The sequence below is a fragment of the Argopecten irradians genome, chromosome 14, assembly GCF_041381155.1.
Source record: "Argopecten irradians isolate NY chromosome 14, Ai_NY, whole genome shotgun sequence".
NCBI lineage: Eukaryota > Metazoa > Mollusca > Bivalvia > Pectinida > Pectinidae > Argopecten > Argopecten irradians.
The window spans coordinates 13,474,469-13,494,420 of NC_091147.1; the positions used below are offsets into that span (position 1 = coordinate 13,474,469).

Here is a 19,952-nt window from a genome sequence, read left to right on the forward strand (position 1 = left end):
AAGGGGAACAGAACTTGTATAAATTTTGGCTCTGGCCCCCCCGGGGGCAGGAGGGGCGGGGCCCAATAGGGGAAATAGAGGTAAATCCTTTAAATCGCTACTAGTCATAGAGTTCTGAATGAAATGTAACCAAATTTGGCCACAAACATCCTTGGGGGAAGGGGAACAGAACTTGTATAAATTTTGGCTCTGACCCCCCGGGGGCAGGAGGGGCGGGGCCCAATAGGGGAAATAGAGGTAAATCCTTTAAATCGCTACTAGTCATAGAGTTCTGCAGGGATTGGAACCAAATTTGGCCACAAACATCCTTGGGGGAAGGGGAACAGAACTTGTATAAATTTTGGCTCTGGCCCCCCAGGGGCTGGAGGGGCGGAGCCTAATAGGGGAAATAGAGGTAAATCCTTTAAATCGCTACTAGTCACAGAGTTCCGCATGGAATGTAACCAAATTTGGCCAGAAATATCCTTGGGAGAATAAGAACTGAGTTTGTATAAATTTTGGCTCTGGTCCCGGGGGGCAGGAGGGGCGGGGCCCAATAGGGGAAATAGAGGTAAATTCTTTAAATCGCTACTAGTCATAGAGTTCTGTATGGATTGTAACCAAATTTGGCCACAAACATCCTTGGGGGAAGGGGAACAGAACTTGTATAAGTTTTGGCTCTGGCCCCCCAGGGGCAGGACGGGTGGGGCCCAATAGGGGAAATAGAGGTAAATCCTATAAATTGCTACTTGTCCTAGAGTTTTGCTTGGATTGTGACCAAATTTGGCCACAAACATCCTTGGAGGAAGGGGAACAGAACTTGTATAAATTTTGGCTCTGACCCCCTGGGGGCAGGAGGGGTGGGGCCTAATAGGGGATTTAGAGGTTAATATTAAAATTCCTTCAGAAAAGAAACAATGAACCTGTATTCAGAACATTACTTGGCATTACAAACCAGGTGAGCGATACAGGCCCTCTGGGCCTCTTGTTTAGCATACCATCATTAGATTGTGGACTATTTAAATTAAAGTGCCTTTTATATGTTATACGTCTGTTAACAATTATTATTACTGCTATTTCTCAGAAAGTACGTACCGAAGGGATCCATCTGAAATTTCCTATATAAATGTTTCCCTAGGACCCTATAGCTAGTTATGCATATTGTATTTAAAGAATTATCAGTCAACAATATGGCCGACAGCTGAAAACCATCTTCAGTTTTGATAATTGAAGTTCGGAGAGCTGAGAAAAGATCCTCCTTTCATTGTCAGATATAGATCATTCTTTGTCAGGTGCCAAGACTTGGCCTTCTGGGATACCTTGTTTTCTCCAGAAGTGCCTTCAGTTCTATTGTGACGTAGTCCAGGGGGTGGATATATAATATTAGTTACGATAGTGATAGTAACCCCTGGAATATTTAGCATGGGCCCCTGTATAGAATTTGTCTGAGTCAGGCCCAGTGTAAAGCCAGGTTAGGGCTTTTCTAACATTTCCTTGTAAACTTACGTTCCTATATTTGAAAGGCCTATTAAAAAATATTATGATGTTAACTGATGTAAATTATAGATGTATTATCTAACAATGATTTGTGTTTCAGGTTTGATAACTACACGGCCAATATGATGGTAGATGGCGTGCCGGTCAGTCTGGGATTGTGGGATACTGCTGGTCAGGAAGATTATGATAGACTTCGGCCACTTTCATATCCACAGGTACAATTCACCGCTACTGTTACTGTTAACCAACATATTTTGGCAATGACTAGCTAATTTTGTGTTTTCAAACATAACAAATTTTCACGATTTAATATCGTGATCGAGACTTATTTAGTTCTACTACGTACCTATATTTGAAACATTTTCACATTTTCATATCACCTGGGAACTATCATACACATCATAGAAGCTTTGTTTTAGCCAGTCTTGGCAAGCAAAAAATAAATCTACGAGACAAGTTTAATAAAATTTCATATGAAATGAACAGTAATCTAAAATAATTTTCATCACATAACTAAAAAAAAACATATTTCGAAGATTTCAAAAGTCAAAATGTATATTGCAAACATTTGATTTTCCTGTCAATAGTTTCAAACATTTGATTTTCCTGTCAACAGTTTCAAACATTTGATTTTCCTGTCAATAGTTTCAAACATTTGATTTTCCTGTCAATAGTTTCAAACATTTGATTTTCCTGTCAATAGTTTCAAACATTTGATTTTCCTGTCAACAGTTTCAAACATTTGATTTTCCTGTCAACAGTTTCAAAAATTTGATTTTCCTGTCAATAGTTTCAAACATTTGATTTTCCTGTCAATAGTTTCAAACATTTGATTTTCCTGTCAACAGTTTCAATCATTTGATTTTCCTGTCAATAGTTTCAAACATTTGATTTTCCTGTCAACAGTTTCAAACATTTGATTTTCCTGTCAATAGTTTCAAACATTTGATTTTCCTGTCAATAGTTTCAAACATTTGATTTTCCTGTCAACAGTTTCAAACATTTGATTTTCCTGTCAATAGTTTCAAACATTTGATTTTCCTGTCAATAGTTTCAAACATTTGATTTTCCTGTCAATAGTTTCAAACATTTGATTTTCCTGTCAATAGTTTCAAACATTTGATTTTCCTGTCAACAGTTTCAAACATTTGATTTTCCTGTCAATAGTTTCAAACATTTGATTTTCCTGTCAACAGTTTCAAACATTTGATTTTCCTGTCAATAGTTTCAAACATTTGATTTTCCTGTCAATAGTTTCAAACATTTGATTTTCCTGTCAACAGTTTCAAACATTTGATTTTCCTGTCAACAGTTTCAAACATTTGATTTTCCTGTCAACAGTTTCAAACATTTGATTTTCCTGTCAATAGTTTCAAATATTTGATTTTCCTGTCAATAGTTTCAAACATTTGATTTTCCTGTCAACAGTTTCAAACATTTGATTTTCCTGTCAACAGTTTCAAACATTTGATTTTCCTGTCAATAGTTTCAAACATTTGATTTTCCTGTCAATAGTTTCAAACATTTGATTTTCCTGTCAATAGTTTCAAACATTTGATTTTCCTGTCAATAGTTTCAAACATTTGATTTTCCTGTCAACAGTTTCAAACATTTGATTTTCCTGTCAACAGTTTCAAACATTTGATTTTCCTGCCCTTATTCTATGTGTATATGTTATACTTTTCAACCGGAGAGTTTTTAGCGCATTTTAAAATGTTTAGATAGTTAGATTAGAATCACTCATTGAATATATTACTTTAGTGTTGTTAGGGAATCAGATATGCCACAAGCATCACCGGGACAGTTTATATTAAAATGTGCGTATGGCTAATTATAATGAATGCCATAATACGTACTATAGCCATTTTTTTCAATGCTTATATACACAAAGATTTGTTATATACACAGATACAAATGTATAACAAAATACACAAAATGCTTTTATACACAAATATTTTCACTGCTGATTTTTTTCTCCGTTTTCAGACGGATGTATTCCTGATATGCTTCAGTGTTGTGAGTCCCTCGTCCTATGAAAATGTGACAACAAAGTGGAACCCGGAGGTCAAACATCATTGTCCTGATGCTCCAGTACTTTTAGTCGGTAATGTGCCGTGAGGGAAATATGGAGAAGGATTCAATCTCTTACATGTTGTCTGGGTAAAGAGGGAGGGAGATTTATTTGTGACTTGCAGTCAGGGAAGATGTGGTTTGATTGGTTCAATGTTCTAATAACAATCAGGGTCATTTAAGGGTGTGCCAAGTCTATTAGAGGAAAGTCAGATTACCCAAACAAAAACCACCAACCTGCCCTCTGTCAGGACATTTAAACCACTTTGCCATTGTGGCTTCTCGTGATTGTTGGCAGGCGCTATATATAGTTGACTCAAACGGCATTTCATCTCAATAGTATTAAAACAAAGATTTTCCCTTTGTCAGTGTTATGCTAAGATAATTTGTAACCTGTTAAGTTGTGCTGTTTGGCCCTGAGATCATACTAGAAAATGTACTAGTTTTCCACTACTACAAGCAGTGTTACATATTCAGTCTGCCAAAATTAACCACAGCTAAATAACACATTACACATAGGGCAAGTTGTCCTTAAATGATAGGGACTTTCAACAATGTAAGGCCAAATCAGAAAATGTTCCAGGTGTTTTTCTTTCTATACCATATACGAGGCCCGTAGTTTGAGGTGTTTCTCATACTTAAAACATGGCATCGTAAGTCACTGCTACTCTCCACTATTACACTGGGTATTGTTTAACTATTCCACAGCTCCAGGTAAACCCTTACTACCTATTTATACCTTGAGACATATTCATGATTCATTTCATTACCTCACTCGGAAAACAAGAATCATGATTTGCATGTTTTTTTATGAAAGAACCATTCACAGGTATTATATGGTACTCGCACTGAAACATTTACTCAGTTTAGTTTTCACAGTTCAACATGGAGGACCATAAATATGTAGCTCTGTATGCAGATTTTGAACACAAAAGTGATGATTTCTGGATATAAATTTAAAGTGATTTGGGCAAAAATCTTTTCCAATGAAGCACAGCCATTAGAGGGAGCTAATCAAAATTTACAACAACAAAAACAAACAAATACAAAAAAATACCCTTATTTTGGATCATAATACTACTGGTACATATAGCAGAAAAAAAGTGACATCGTATGGCAAAAGAGTGTGTTTTTGAAAGTATTCCTTTGGGATTATTATCTCCATGAGAGGTGTTGGAATATAAATTTGTGTAATAGATGCCACCATTTTTATGGAATATGAAGTGATTTTGATAACAAAATATGGAAAATTCATGTCGAGCATTGCATGTGTAATTTCATTTTGGAAGAGAATTCAGCATTTTGTCTCTTGGTATTTAATCTTAATCTTCTCTCCTCTGGATTTGTTAAAGTGAATTCTTTTCTGGATTGTGAATACAGAGGCTGTGAAAGAAATGATGAAATGATGAAATTTATTTTTGAATGAAGTGATGAAAATTGTATATATCGGTATTATGAAATTAAGTTTACAGATACATAACGACAACATTTACAAGTACATGGGTTAATCTTTAATACATCTCACTGTGGATTTAGTGAATGAGGATATATTTCTGACTACATGCTAAGCTATATTCACCTCTACATTTACCTTCAACTGTGGAATAGTTACCTTTTCCCGTGGAATAGTTCACAAACTATTCCACAGCAAAAGGTAACTATTCCACAGTAGTAGGTGATAATAGTAGACTTTGCTCTGACTATACCTCAAGCTATAACAACAGATGACATCATAGCCATGTTTTAAAAGTTATGAATTTAATTATACTGGTATTTCAATAACACAAAGGTTGAAGAAAGACAATTTTATGACTTGTGCCCTATCTGAGCACCATTCGCTGCAACCCTATCAAGTGCCACAGGTACTCAGTATATTTTTCTAGGTTATTTGGTGCTGAAGATCATGAGTTCAAGGCATAGGCCACAAGTCATAAGATTATCATCCTTTGTCACTTTCGTTTTTGATATAGTATCTAATAACGAAAACTCAATACATTATATGTTGATCTGAAGATGAAATTTGAATTTTTCAGCCGGACACTTTTGTCTGAGCTCAGGTAGCTTGAATTTTCCAGCCGGACACTTATGTCTGAGCTCAGGTAGCTTTATAGGTAACTCTACCGATCAATTAGTTTTATGAATAAATGGATTTATCTTGTTTTCAGTTCAAACATAATTATAAATGATATTACAGTAATAATTCTTTTCAGTGTAATATGAAAGTTGTCTCCCCTTGTAGGTACAAAAATAGATCTTCGGGAAAACAAGGACGCGATAGGACAGCTGGCCTCTCAGGGATTACAACCTGTCAAACGGGAACATGGCATTAAGCTGGCCAACAAAATCCATGCTGTCAAGTACATGGAATGCTCAGCTCTTACGCAACGCGGATTAAAGCAGGTACGCATCTCCAGTAGACAAACGTAATTATAATAATATACATCACAACTTGTCTAAACAAGATGTCACAGAGACCTGCATATTTGGCTGGTATACCCAGGTTTCTGGATTTAAAGATGCTACCCTGCTGACCGTCTGACGAATAGTATCTTTTATCTATCAAAAACAGGAGCAAAGAAATTAGTATTTTTCTTCAGTTACAAAAATTACTTATTGAACTCCTTTACAACCATTGAAAAGTTTGAGCTACTTATTTTTCTTTAATGTAAAAATATTAGAAATAATTCAATGTGTCCAAAAAAAAATTCATTGGCACTATTCCCTATATGGAATTAGGTACTAAAAGCAAACCAAATCTTTTTTTTTTTTGGTTATTTTCTGTCAAGTTCAACAAGTTGGTTTCTTGAATTATTGAAATTTAAAAATTAGATAATAATTTGATATGTAGAACATTTTGACACAGCAACCAATATGATGAGTCATAGTTTTTACAGTGCATGTTAATATAAACTAGTTTGCAAACTAGCCATGGTTCTGAGTGAACAAAAAACAATACAAGGGAGACAACTTCAGGTCTAAGATTACATGCTTGTAACACAAACACTAAAGACTAATTAATGCAGGTTTAACGACGTCCATTGGTGCATATTAACAGCAATAAGTTGAAAGTATGTCAGAGATAGTTCCATAACTCAAAAGAAGTATCTGAAATGCAAATATGATAAATAATATGTATGAATGTTATTTGTATGATATGAATTATGTTATATTATTGCTGATGCTAAGAAATTTGAGGTGTACGAAATATATGAGTTATCAATACCGGAATATCATTTTATTTTCGTGTATGTAATATTTCACCTCTACGTTATTTTTAATTGTATTCACTTAGATATAAATTACCAATTAAGGTCTTTCACTGACAATTGTGCATTCACATATTCGTTTGACACAATTTTATATGAAACATTTGAATTCACATTGGAAGCCACTCGTAAAATAATGAGAAAATTGGTATCTTGCAAATTATAATTTTAATTTAAAAAATAAAGCATAAAACACTGTTTGCCTGAGGCTGGGGGTTGAAAGCAACAGTTTTGGTGTATGAGTTCAACCTTCTATCATGTATATGATTACGAAAGAATCTCCTCCATATAATTTTATAATTATAATGAATGGTAGCTGTAGCAAGTAAATTGAATGCATCCATTTTAGTTTTGAAATAAAATATTACCAAGAATGAATTCATTAATTTGTGATCATTTCGATGTTGACCGGTCAACATTTCATGGGTGCATACATCTGAAATATTGGGCTCATTTTACTATAGAATAGTATAGGGAATACAAAATAAAGGTATAACAGTTAATTTTGGTATATTTGTGATTGACAGGTATTTGATGAAGCTTGCAGAGCTGTCTTACAACCTCAGCCAATTAGAACGAAAAATCACAAGTGTGTTCTTCTCTGATTGGTGGTTATATACAGACTAGCCATGTGACTTATTATGGCCATTTTAAAATTCATCATTATCAGCTGACCCGTACTCTGTGTCTGCTCTTCATACCTTCTGTCATTGTAACTTGGATTATTCGATTCATGAGTGACTACTTGGTTTGTGTCTTTTGTGACGACAACAGCATTTCCCGAGGATTTACAAAAAGGAAAAGGGAGACAACTTCCGTACGCCCATTCAGGATTGGAAGATTGAATGCCAGTTGGGATTAGATTGTTTGAGAAAGAAAAATATCGATATTAAATTATATGAAAATTATGTATTATTTTCATTTGTGCATTATTTTTGAAAATGAAATATGATAGTTTCATAAATGTTCTCAAAGAAAAAATGTGAAAGAATCTTCTACTGGTTTCTTGCTTTTTCAGCTGTTAAAGTAATGGTGATCTAAAAAAAACCTAGGGTGAAATGTATAGTAGAGCAATATCATGGGTTAAAACAATATGTTAAGAACTAATAGAGTGAGAATCCAAAGTAACTTTATGTATTAAACATTACTTTGAATTTTTTCTGAACCACTACAAAAGGGTATATGGGCCAGCTTATATTTACTCATTCACCCCTGAAAACACATTTGAACTTTTCCAATTGAAAGGCTGGGAGAGTTCATTATGACTTTTCAGGGGTCAATAAGTTAAGTATATATCTAAATATATATACTATCGAGGAATGCAGTGTCTTAAAAATAATGATGTTCATTATATGAACAATGATGAAGAAACCAAGTTGATCACTATATGTATCTAGATTGTTTCATTTGTGGGTAATTAACACATCTACAGGTTAATTACCGTTTGGTGTACGCCCATGTGAGTGATAAACTATCAATTTAAAGCTGTTAACTATGTGATGTATCAGTTCTGTGGATTTATTCAATATTTAAAGATGCTCCACCGCTGACAAATGGCATTTTTTCACTATCAAAATCAGAAGCAGACGATTAAGTATTTTTCTTCAGTTACAAAAGTTACTTACTTTACACCATTACCACCACTGAAAAGTTAGAGCTTCTAATTTTACTTCAAGTTAAAAATATGAAAAATAATTATTTGCATCCCGAAAAAATTCTGTTACACTATTATTCTATATGGAATGAAGTACTGATTGCGCATGCACCAAAGGCGAAATAAATTATTTTATATATTTTTTGTGTTAATTAGGCATATATATACACGATTAGACACCAATTAATGTTCAAATGACGAATATGATTTTTGCTCTGTCAGCGGTGGAGCATCTTTAACAATCAGAGAATTTCTTATATCATGCATCATCTCGGTATTTGAATGGAATTAGCTTGCCTTTATATAGGAGAGTTATGATTTTCTCACAAGCATTTCGCACAACATGGAATACTTATGTTTGCTTAGTGGAGTGAAACCCTTGGAGAATAACTAATGATATAAGCCTCTAATCCCAAAGACACCTTATATAAATATTAATGATTATTTGTCAAGCATTTTACGGGAAACTTTTTACCATATTTATTTTTCATGGACGCTTATTTTAGAGTGTAAATGGGTGTGGCATCAAGAATCTGGTTTAACCAGTATATCTAAAAATAGTGTATAGGGTTCTCCCAATTTTCAGGGAAAAAAGTAGTGACTTTTACTCTGGAAAATACAGTAAATAGAAAATAATCAGAAGGAAACAATGTAGTATATATATATTTTTTTTAATCATTATTCATGTTTTAGTGGATTTTTTCAACTTCAATTTTTTGTGGATGCTCATTTTTTTGGTACAAGTGCCGATTATGGGTGTGCCAACTAGAAATCATCATATCTAAAAAAAATAACTTGCACAAAATATAATTAATTAAATGCTAAATACCATTATTCATGATTTAGGGGATTTTGTCAACTACAAAACAAATAATGAAATAAGATCGCTTTTAAAATATGCCCAGTTTCAGTTCTGTAAAGTGTGAATTATTATGCTAATTATATCTTCATGTGCGATCTAAATTCACGAAGGTTTGTCTCCTTGAAATAGATCTGATGTTTATTGTTAAATGAATCTCAAAGGTAGGGCTATATCAGTAAATTTCAACATGCAGGAGTTTAACTAATTCATCCCTGGAATTTCATAATGGACTGGCCATGGTCTTCTTTGATTTAGAAGAATCTAAATTTGTCTTCAGGGGTGAATCAGTAAAGATCCTGGTATTTGTGGTACAGTGTTCGTTATAAGCTTATCATCTTTCATCATAAAATTCTGGAATAAATACCTATTACATTCAACAAATCTTTTTAAGATACAAAGAGCTAGTCTGATTTTTACCACACTAAAAAAGTTTTCCAATTTCATTTTGTATGTTGAGTTATCATCAATAGACAATGCGTTTGATATGAAATGATATACAGACTTTTTTTCTGATTGTTTATTCATTCCTCTGTGAGGAAATCGGTCCACATTTAATTTTAGCTAGCTTGTAACTGTGAATTTCTCGGAATAATCTATTGCCTTGGAATTTTCCGAAAAATTTTACTGCATTACCGGATTTAGAGAGTTTTCCTTGAGTAGATGTTTTTCAGAATTACATTTTATCCTGATTGCAGCGGTAGTGTTGTAGTTTGAGTCAAAACTTTTACAGATCTGATGGTCAGGATTCTCAGAAGTACTTGTCAGCTGGATACTACATAGAATTACGTCCATTTTTCCTTGATGATATGTATGATGTTGGCTGACTGTTATTTTTATTTTTCCCTTCATTATATGTGTTGGTATATATGGGGTATTTATAATGAGATTGATATTTTTCTTTAATTTTTGAAAAAAAAACCCTATTTTTCTTTTTGATAAAAAAACAAAAAATAAAACTTAGTTCAGATGTGCATTGATAAAATCTTAAAATCTGAAAAGCAAATTTTAAATGTGTAGGAAAGAACTTATAGATAGCTGCATTGGTTTGCATTTATGCCGTTTCCATTTTAAAGCACACAAAAATGGAGAGAAAATAGAGGCTAGGGTCCTCGTTTCAACTGAAAAGGACCCATGCCCAGCGTATATACTGGTTATGAAGTAGGAACTTCCATTGGCCCATTCACACCAGGGTGTAACGTTAACTCTCTGTCTCCTCTACTTGTGTGACTGGGACCCCCTACCTCCTAAGGTTACATTTAGTGTATGGACCAGCTGTCCTCTGGTGTGTACTAAGCTTGGTACACACCAGAGGACAGCTGTATCCTGAATAAGGACCTCTTGCTCCGTCAATCAACCAGTCTGTATAGTTCAGATCAGGTCAAAAGTGTCCCTGCCTAAACCCGCCCCACTGAGGATGTTTTTGTCTATGTCCTGATTGAAAGTGTCTTTGACTAGCCCTGCCCTACTAGGCTGTAGCTGCCTGTGGTATATATGCCACCTTGGTTGAACGTGTCCAGTTATCTTGTGTTTGTACCATCTCCTGACCAGATCTGCGTGTGTTGCTCTGCCCTGATTGATGTTAAATCAAAGTTATTTAACTTTAGCCTCACTCTTCTAATTTGTTCCACTCTGGTGTCCCAGCAATCAGGCCCAGCCTTACTGTTCGCGTGTGTCACTAAGTATTGGATGGGGCATGTCAGCATACTATCCAGGGGTTTCAATATTAGGTTGTACTCGTTACTTATTTTCCTGTTTAACTTGGCTGTTGTACTCCCTGATTTCAGCTAAATTACATTTGATAGCATACAGATACTGTCAGATAGTATAGAAAAGTACCCCCAGAAATCGGCAATTGTAGGCGCACCACTCCTGAAAGATAATGAAACCCCTGACTATCCCATATCAGCCGTGCCACCACAACCCCTGTGACATGTATGTGTTTTCCAGTCTAACTTTATCAGAAGCATGATGATCAGGGCTATGAATAATTTTGAATAATTTTTTTTTCTTAAAGTGAGACTAACTTCAGTGAAGGACTATATTGAGGTGATGCCAGAATTACATTGTATGATATATATGATATGTATGATGTATATGATTTTATCCTTTAGTATACTAGTATTCCTTGTATATCCTAGCCATTACATAACTATTACATATATTGCTATATTTAGTAGAATCATCACAGGGTTGTTATCAATACATTTTGTGTTCACAGAATCTTTTGTCATCAGATTATGTGTAATGACCTTCATTGACACAGCAGTTTGTCATCAGATTGTGTGAAGTGACCTTCAATGCCACTGTTTGTCATCAGATTATGTGCATTGACTGTCAGTGTCACAGTTTGTCATCAGTTTGTGTGAAGTGACCTTCAATGCCACTGTTTGTCATCAGATTATGTGCATTGACTGTCATTGTCACTGTTTGTCATCAGATTGTGCGCTGTGACGTTCAGTGGCATTGTTTGTCATCAGATTGTGTGTAGTGACCTTCAGTGACATTGTTTGTCATCAGTTTGTGTGTAGTGACTGTTTGTCATCACATTTTGTGTAGTGACCTTCAAATCTGTTGATGGAGCCGTCTTTATATTGCGTATATATCTAGTTGATGACATTAGAATCAATGATGTTCATGACGTCCCTAGCTTTTTAATACTTATTTATGTACATAGCTGTTATGTTTCATAATGATAATTAGAAACTGTTCATGTTGCTTACATTTCAGGATAATTTTTCAGGATTTTTTTCTTATTAATTCAGGAAAACATTAAGGTATCAATATGTATAAATACAATTTCTTTGAAGAATTTTACTATGCCAGCAGAACCTTCAGTTTATCTAGTTGAAACTTTGTTAAACAATGCAACTTGTTGAAAATCACAATGTTTATAGGATTTTGACCATGCTTGTGCCTTTGCTGTGTAAGTTTGTGTAGAACCATCTAGATGTATGCACTTTTCTCTAGAAATGTTTAATCAACGGAAGCCTGTTTGTCTCAGAAAAAAGAAGGGATAGCCAAAGTGTTACACAGATTTTCATTTTTTTTTTATTAATTCCTAACCAACAGACTTTTTTTTTGTCTTCATGAACTGCTATTATATGAGTTTGTAAGTTGTTACTGATGTCATGTATTACATTCATTTTGAAAACACAATACCTTAATAATCTGTACAGAAGTATGAACTTAACTTCTAAAACATGTACAGATTATATTGTATCCTTCACACCTGTGGAATCATTTGAACTCTTCTAACTCCATACCTGGAACAGTTCATTATGGATTTTCAGGGGTGATTAGGTTAAACCAAACAACATTTTAAATGTATATATAATTAATGAACTTAGTTTTTGTACTCAAATCTAAAGATGGGAATAATTCAGATATCTGCAATGTATTTGAGGATACAGGTAGTGCTAATCTTTGTTTAATAGACTACTTTCAATACTTCATATTTTCACATACACTGGGGGCCGCGGTGGCCGAGTGGTTAAGATGTCCCGACATATTACCACAAGCCCTCCACCTCTGGGATGCGGGTTTGAATCCCATGTGGGGCAGTTGCCAGGTACTGACCGCTGGTCGGTGGTTTTTCTCCGGGTACTCCGGCTTTCCTCCACCAACAAACCTGGCACGTCCTTACATGACCCTGGCTGTTAATAGGACGTAAAAATAAACAAACCAAATCACATACACTGTACTTTATTTAGACATAGTAGATGTTTTGTTATAAAAGAGGTATATAAAAAAAAGCCAAAAAACTTGTCAAAGAAAATGTATTTATTTAGATTATGTTTGCTTCTTAACTTGATAGTGCTTGTTTGTTTATATTGAAGGAAAGACAACGGCTGTGTATTGAGCTTCTCAATCATTTGAAGGAAAAATTTTTTATTAAAAGTAGTGGAAGTTATGTGACTTCATATACATGTACAGGAATATAGTCAGAGATGTCCGCTTTACAAAGGTTGTAGTTTCAAAAGATATGAAATATACTTACATAAGTTATGAGTTCCGCCCGTTTGATCTTTTATATATGTTGTATATTATTAGTTAATCAGGATTTTTGTTGAGTTGTCTCTCTTAGTCAGTTGATATAATGTGAAGTGCATGAGGCCAACACGATTTGCGCTCTTCTGAAAAGATTTTTCAGTTGATAGAGTTTCCAGAAGTAGAAGAGCTACAAATCCAGTGATCAGAAGATATGTTCTGAGAAACAGGGACAAATCGAGATAGATTCGGAGGGTGACTTGATTTGCCCTCTGCTTGTAAGAAGAGAAGTCTTCTCAGAAGATCTTCCACCCCATCGATGGAAGAGCTTCCAAAAGAACTACAGATAAAGTGATCAGAAGTTATCTAGAAGTAGATTATGAGGGCAAATGGAGTTAGTCTTTGGTCATGATTTCCCTCCAAGATTTCAGCTACAACATTAATTGATCAGTTTCAGATACATATAATGTACTCTGTGCTTTACATATCTTATAAATTAAGGTTTTTGATCATTGAATGATTTTTACCATACAGTGCACAATATAATATATGTTGTCATCGTCGAAAACCCGTGAATCATTACCACTGTATAGAGCGGTAACTTGTGGGTTTTTGACAATGATACATTGTATTTGTTTATAAAAATGAGTGCGTAATCTAGCTGTGTCTGATAGGAAAAACAACAGCCCATTGTAATAAAAGAGTTTCTATTTTAGTGATGATGCAAACAAAACATACTTGACAGAGTTCAGTAAAGATGATGTGTGTAGTATTTAATTAGAAACGATGTAACAAAACCTTTGCCTCTTTGATTTACTCCTATTCATTGATCACTGATAGATCAACCAAACCTAGGCTTTATTTCTAACGTAATGTTGTATATGATTTAGGGTGACTGTTTTACTGAAGTGTTTCTGTATGGGGGCCACTACATACTGTAACTGATTAGTAAAGTCGTTCCAACATATTAACACTAGCCCACCACTTCTGGGTTACAAGTTTTAGAACCCATATAGGGCAGTTGCAAGGTACTGACTGAAGTTGGATGGTTTTCTTCAAAAACTCCAACTTTCCTCCACCTCCTTCACCTGGAATGTCCTTAAATGACCCTGAATTTTGAAAGGACGTCAGATAAAATTGACCTCAAACAAATATGCATGACATGTTCCCACCAAATCTTGAGCTTTATAGAAGAAAATAGTATTCAGTTGGTAATTTGTAGTATTAGTTGTTCATTGTAGTAAAAAAAGCGTTCTCTTGACTTTTCTGGAAAGTATTTTCATAACCAAACAGAAATATTATATAGATGATATAAAATAAATTATCAGTACAACATATTCCCTCTTTGCATATGACAGAGTTAGCTCCCTTGCGGGTAGGTATCGATCCTTACATCATCAATTTGTTAGTGCAATTGAAGTTGTTTTCTCAGAAAAGTATGACGTTACACTCACTTATTTCTTTTCTGAATATGAAGGAAAGTTTCACAATAAAACTATATTGGTTATGTAATAAAACATACTTACTAACCACATCTTTGAGTGGCCATGTAAGTATTTTGTAATGTAGATGTGTAGTAAGATTTTTATTTGTTTATTGGACTTGGTACAAATGTTTCTTCAGCTGGTCTTTACACGGATCAATTAATACAACCAATATATACAATACTCCCTCCAGATATTCTGTATTTGCAGATTACAGAGTTATCTGCCCTTGCAAGTAGTATTGATTGTGATGTCATGTGTTTGCGAGCATAACATCATCTGTTTCCGAGAAAATAACATGAATTTTGACCACAAAATAGTGACATCACAATTAGTACCTACACGAAAGGGAGCTAACTCTGTAATATGAAAGACATAATATTGAGATATGGACTGTTAGGTCAAATATTTGTGAATGTAAATTTTTAATTATTTGTGTATGAAATAACAATATAAATCAGTTTATAAGAGAGGATAGATTTAGATTTTGAAAAAATTAAAGACTTTATCAATAGGCCGGCATACTCAAAGATTTCTAAGCTAGGATGCTGGAGTTTTGTGGTATGGTCTTTAATAGTTAGAGGATTAATTATAAAAGAGTCAGTAGGATGTTAATGCAGGATAAAAGCAAACTAAAGCAAACAATAGCAGAATTTGATCATGTATGTCAAGGTGTTAATTTAACTTTCAAAACCTTTTTCATTTTAGTTTGTAAAACCTACTGATCAGAATCCAATTGTTTTTCTTGTGGTACTGGTAGTTATATAAATTTTCTGGTAGACGTGTTTGTTATCGGTGTTATATGGTAATCATGTAACAATATTGTTTATTGTTTCAAAGGGGAACAATACTGTATCCAATAACTTATTGTTTTAAGAATCGTATTGATGTAAACAGGAATATTGAAAATTAACTGTTTGAAAGGAATGCAGTTACATATGTAAACAATATGATGCAGCTTAGTACTGAAGGTGAAATATGTCAATTGTAGCTTATTGTTTTAAAGAAACACATTTCTGTAATCTAAAGCTTATTTCTTAAAAAGAACCATCCTCGATACTCTTGGGGTTACTATAACTGACGTTATATCTACCCCTGGACTATCATAGTAAAGCTGGAGGCAACAGACCAGGTAATATAGTTGTTTGATGTACATTAAAAGAGCCGTATAACGGGACAATGTGGTTGGCTGCATGACTTTGAAGTTTGGCGCCTTCTCTATCTGTTGTTTTCAAAGGAAATCATTGCAGGCCTGTGATTGGTTCAGATTGTTTCTCCTGAGCTGCCTTCAGTTTTGCTATGAGATAGTCCAGGGGTGGATATAATGTCAGTGATAGTAACCCCTGGAATATATATATCATGGATGAAACAACAGCTTGATATTTTCGAGGAACTAATTATGTGAGCAATAGCTTATTGTTTTAAAAGATAGCGCCAATAATATGGATTGGTTATTGTCTTACTAACTGCATTTACTGAAGGTGATTTTCATCTGATGTAGGTATTTATATCTGTCCAGCTGCAGCAGATGATAACTGCAGTAGTGTGAAAATTTAAACTGTTCTGTTGTGTCGAAGTAGTTGAGAGACATAAATGTTGGCTTTTGAGTTTGAATTTTTTTTTTGGAAGGAGAGAAGTATTATACCTTCAGAGCTACCCAGACAGGTTGTATTCATCATAAACGATACTGTAGTATATGTACCATTGCCTTTTGTTTCCTATTTGTTTATTTGGAAGTCTAGTCGAAGTCTGAATTTTGCATTTGGTCAGCTATATTTTATATTATATATCTGACATGCCATCTATATCATATCATTTCACACATGTGCAATAGAATAAAATCCACACTTCCAATGGGAGGAAAATTTGTTTGTCATTTGTTTTGATTTCAACTATTTTACATCCTCTATGCTCAGAATTATCTGCCCTTGCAGGTAGGTATTGATTGTGACGTCATGTGTTTCGATGATATAGACTGGATTACATGCCTTAGTACTAGATGTCCCAACATATTACCACAAGCCCTCCACCTCTGGGATGCGGGTTCGAATCCCATATGGGGCAGTTGCCAGGTACTGACCGCTGGTCGGTGGCTTTTCTCCGGGTACTCCGGCTTTCCTCCACCAACAAACCTGGCACGTCCTTACATGACCCTGGCTGTTAATAGGACGTAAAAATAAACAAACCAACCAGCCTTAGTACTAATTCTCTCTGCTAGGTTGCGTTCATAAATACTAATGTATTTTTGGAGCAAAGCCTAGTGGAAAGTAGGAAAACTTGGGCAGGCAATTCAGTCTAGCGAGAATAACATCATATTTTTCTGAGAAAATGACGCGAGTTTCGCTCACAAAATAATGACGTCACAATTGGTACCTAAGGGAAATAACTCTGTGATATGCAAAGACGGAATATGATGCCAGGGGTTATTATCACTTCTGTTATATAAAAAGGATCTTACATGAGTGTTCATTTCATATCAGATTTTATGAAACAAGAAGTTTTTCATTGATATGAAGTCTCATGGTGACCTATTCTAATCGCCTTTTGTCCGTCGTGCGACAATAAACTTTTAACATTTTCGACTTCTTCTCTAAAACCGCTGAAGCAATTTCAATGAACTTTGGTACAAACCTTCAAAGGCATAAGACAAATCAAAATTGGGAATTATAAGGGGGCTGTTGGAGGGGCCAAAAGGGGTAAAATTGACTAAAATTTCAAAAATCTTCTCTTCTCACAGATGTGGTAGAATCAAATACTCTTCATAGATAGAAAGGTCCTTTACAAAAAATGTAAATTATATGACCCTGGGGTCTTTTGTTTCCCCCTGGGGAGGGGGTTAAGTTTAACATAGTTATATTGGGAAAACTCATTTTTGAGCATTATTTGGTCATTTGTAATAGGAAATGAGTCAAATTTTGTCAGAATTATCAGCATGAGATTGCCATTGAATTCTATTAACAAATTTTCCATGACTGACCCCCAGGGGCCTTAGGGGTGGGGTCAAAAGGGGTCAAATAGGCTAAAATTTCAAAAACCTTTTTCTGAAAATTCTGGAAAATATAGAATAAAATAATCTTCATAGATAGAAATTCTAGAAATGGTAGAATCAAATACTTTTTATAGATGGAAAGGTCTTAAGGTCCTTTAAAGAAATTGTGAATTATATGACCCTTGGGTCTCGCGTTTCCCCCTTGACAAGGGGTTAAATTTACTATAGTTTTTACAGGGAAAACACATTTTTGAGCATTTTTTGGTCATTTGTAATAGGAAATAATTCAAATGTTGTCAGAATTCTTTTAACAAATTTTCCATGACTGACCCCTTAGGGCAGGGTCAAAAGGGAAACAGGCTAAAAGTTCAAAAATCTTCTTCCGAAATTCTAAAAATGGTAGAATCAGATACTTTTGATAGATTGAAAGGTCTTTACAATAATTGTGAATTATATGATCCACACCGGTCTCTGTTTCTCCCTGGTGAGGGGGTGAAGTTTACTATAGTTTATCACAGGGGGCCAACTCAATGAAAATGGATGTTGTCATACAATTTTTGTATTTGGTGGATGGACTAATGAGTATACATGACAGTCATGTGATTTTTTTTTCAGAAAATACGAGATTTGAAAAGTTATGAAAAAATCGGGATATTTACTATAAAACTGTTTTATAGTAAATATCCCGATTTTTCAAAGATCTGCTCCTGTTTTTGATAGTGAAAAAAATACCATTTGTCAGCGGTGTAGCATCTTTAAGGGGACATTAACAAAGTCGTATTAAGAAAACTCTTGAAGAGCCAATGGCTAAAGGACACTCTCGCGAGGGTTGGAAATCAATAGAACCATATAGATGTGCCTTCCCTTGGTCCCCTTCCCCTTCCCTTTATAATGCATGTTCAACAGTGAGATATCGACGAGGGCTCGGAATTTCTGGTTCAACTGTTACCCAACCTGAACGACATCGGACATTACACATGGTTATAACATGGTTGTGATTTATATCCCCTCGGTAACTCCTGTTGAACTTTTACCATCATCCATTCCCATAATATTGAAAATGTATAACAACAGTGAGGTTGTCCATACATTTGAATGATTAAAATTGTTTATAAGCTCTGAAACACCCCCCCCCCCCCCAAAAAAAAAAAAAAAAAAAAAAAACAGTAGCAATCACAACGACCAAAAATTATATTTTGATCCAATATTACTTACATCAACAATTCATAACTTCAAAACAGCTAAGAAAAAATATTCCGCGCAGCCAACAGATATTTCAAGTCGGCTTCAAAAATATAAGAATATAAACTATCAAAGCACACATTCTCATTGGGGTTATCTTTCTTTGTTCAATGTACGTCAAGTGATGAGTTTGCCCTGCAGAGCACAGAGTACGCTGCTTGATAACGATGCTCTACCGCCGACCACAGGCGTCTGCATCTGGTTTTGGAAAAATAAAATATCCTACCCCTACTATATGAACATATATATAGTAGGGGTAGGTTATCATATTTTTAGTACATCACATGATAAATATTAGGAATGCGATTGGATAACAGTCATGGTCTATTTTGCAAATATATGACGTCATAATGAATGTCATGTGACGTACTAAATCTATTATGGCCCTTTCTCTCGGGAATAGTTCTCCTCTAGTGTTATTTGGCGAGGTATAGTCCCCTCGTAAGAACAGTCCCCTCTGGAAAGGGCCATAATAGAATATTAACAAACTAGAAGCAGACGCCTGTGATTCCATATAGGACATAGTGCCGTGGATTTTTTTCGGGACGCAATTATTTGTTTGTTTGTTTGTATTATTTCAACGTCCTATTAACAGCCAGGGTCATGTAAGGACGGCCTCCCATGTATGCAGTGTGTAGCGTGCGTGAAGTGCGAGGTGCGTGTTTTGGGAGACTGCGGTATGTTCGTGTTGTGTCTTCTTGTAAAGTGAAACTGTTGCCCTTTCTATAGTGCTATATCACTGAAGCATGCCGCCGAAGACAGCAAACAATACACACCATCCGGTCACATTATACTGACAACGGGCGAACCAGTCGTCCCACTCCCTGTTTGCTGAGTGCTAAGCAGGAGCAGAAACTACCACTTTTATAGACTTCGGTGTGTCTCGACCAGGGGACAGAACCCAGAACCTTCCTCACAGGGG

General features: G+C 35.0%; 1 protein-coding gene across 1 annotated transcript in view; it reads left to right on the forward strand.

Moving 5' to 3' along the window:
• LOC138307533 (ras-related C3 botulinum toxin substrate 1-like) overlaps window positions 1-16,664 on the forward strand; it is a 42,927-nt gene extending 26,263 nt beyond the window's left edge. Inside the window, exons 3-6 of the mRNA XM_069248333.1 lie at window positions 1,577-1,691; window positions 3,463-3,580; window positions 5,786-5,946; window positions 7,340-16,664. Coding sequence (XP_069104434.1) covers window positions 1,577-1,691; window positions 3,463-3,580; window positions 5,786-5,946; window positions 7,340-7,417 — 472 coding nt within the window. The 3' untranslated portion in view covers window positions 7,418-16,664. The remainder of the gene's footprint in view (window positions 1-1,576; window positions 1,692-3,462; window positions 3,581-5,785; window positions 5,947-7,339) is intronic.
• Window positions 16,665-19,952: the final 3,288 nt, after the last annotated feature.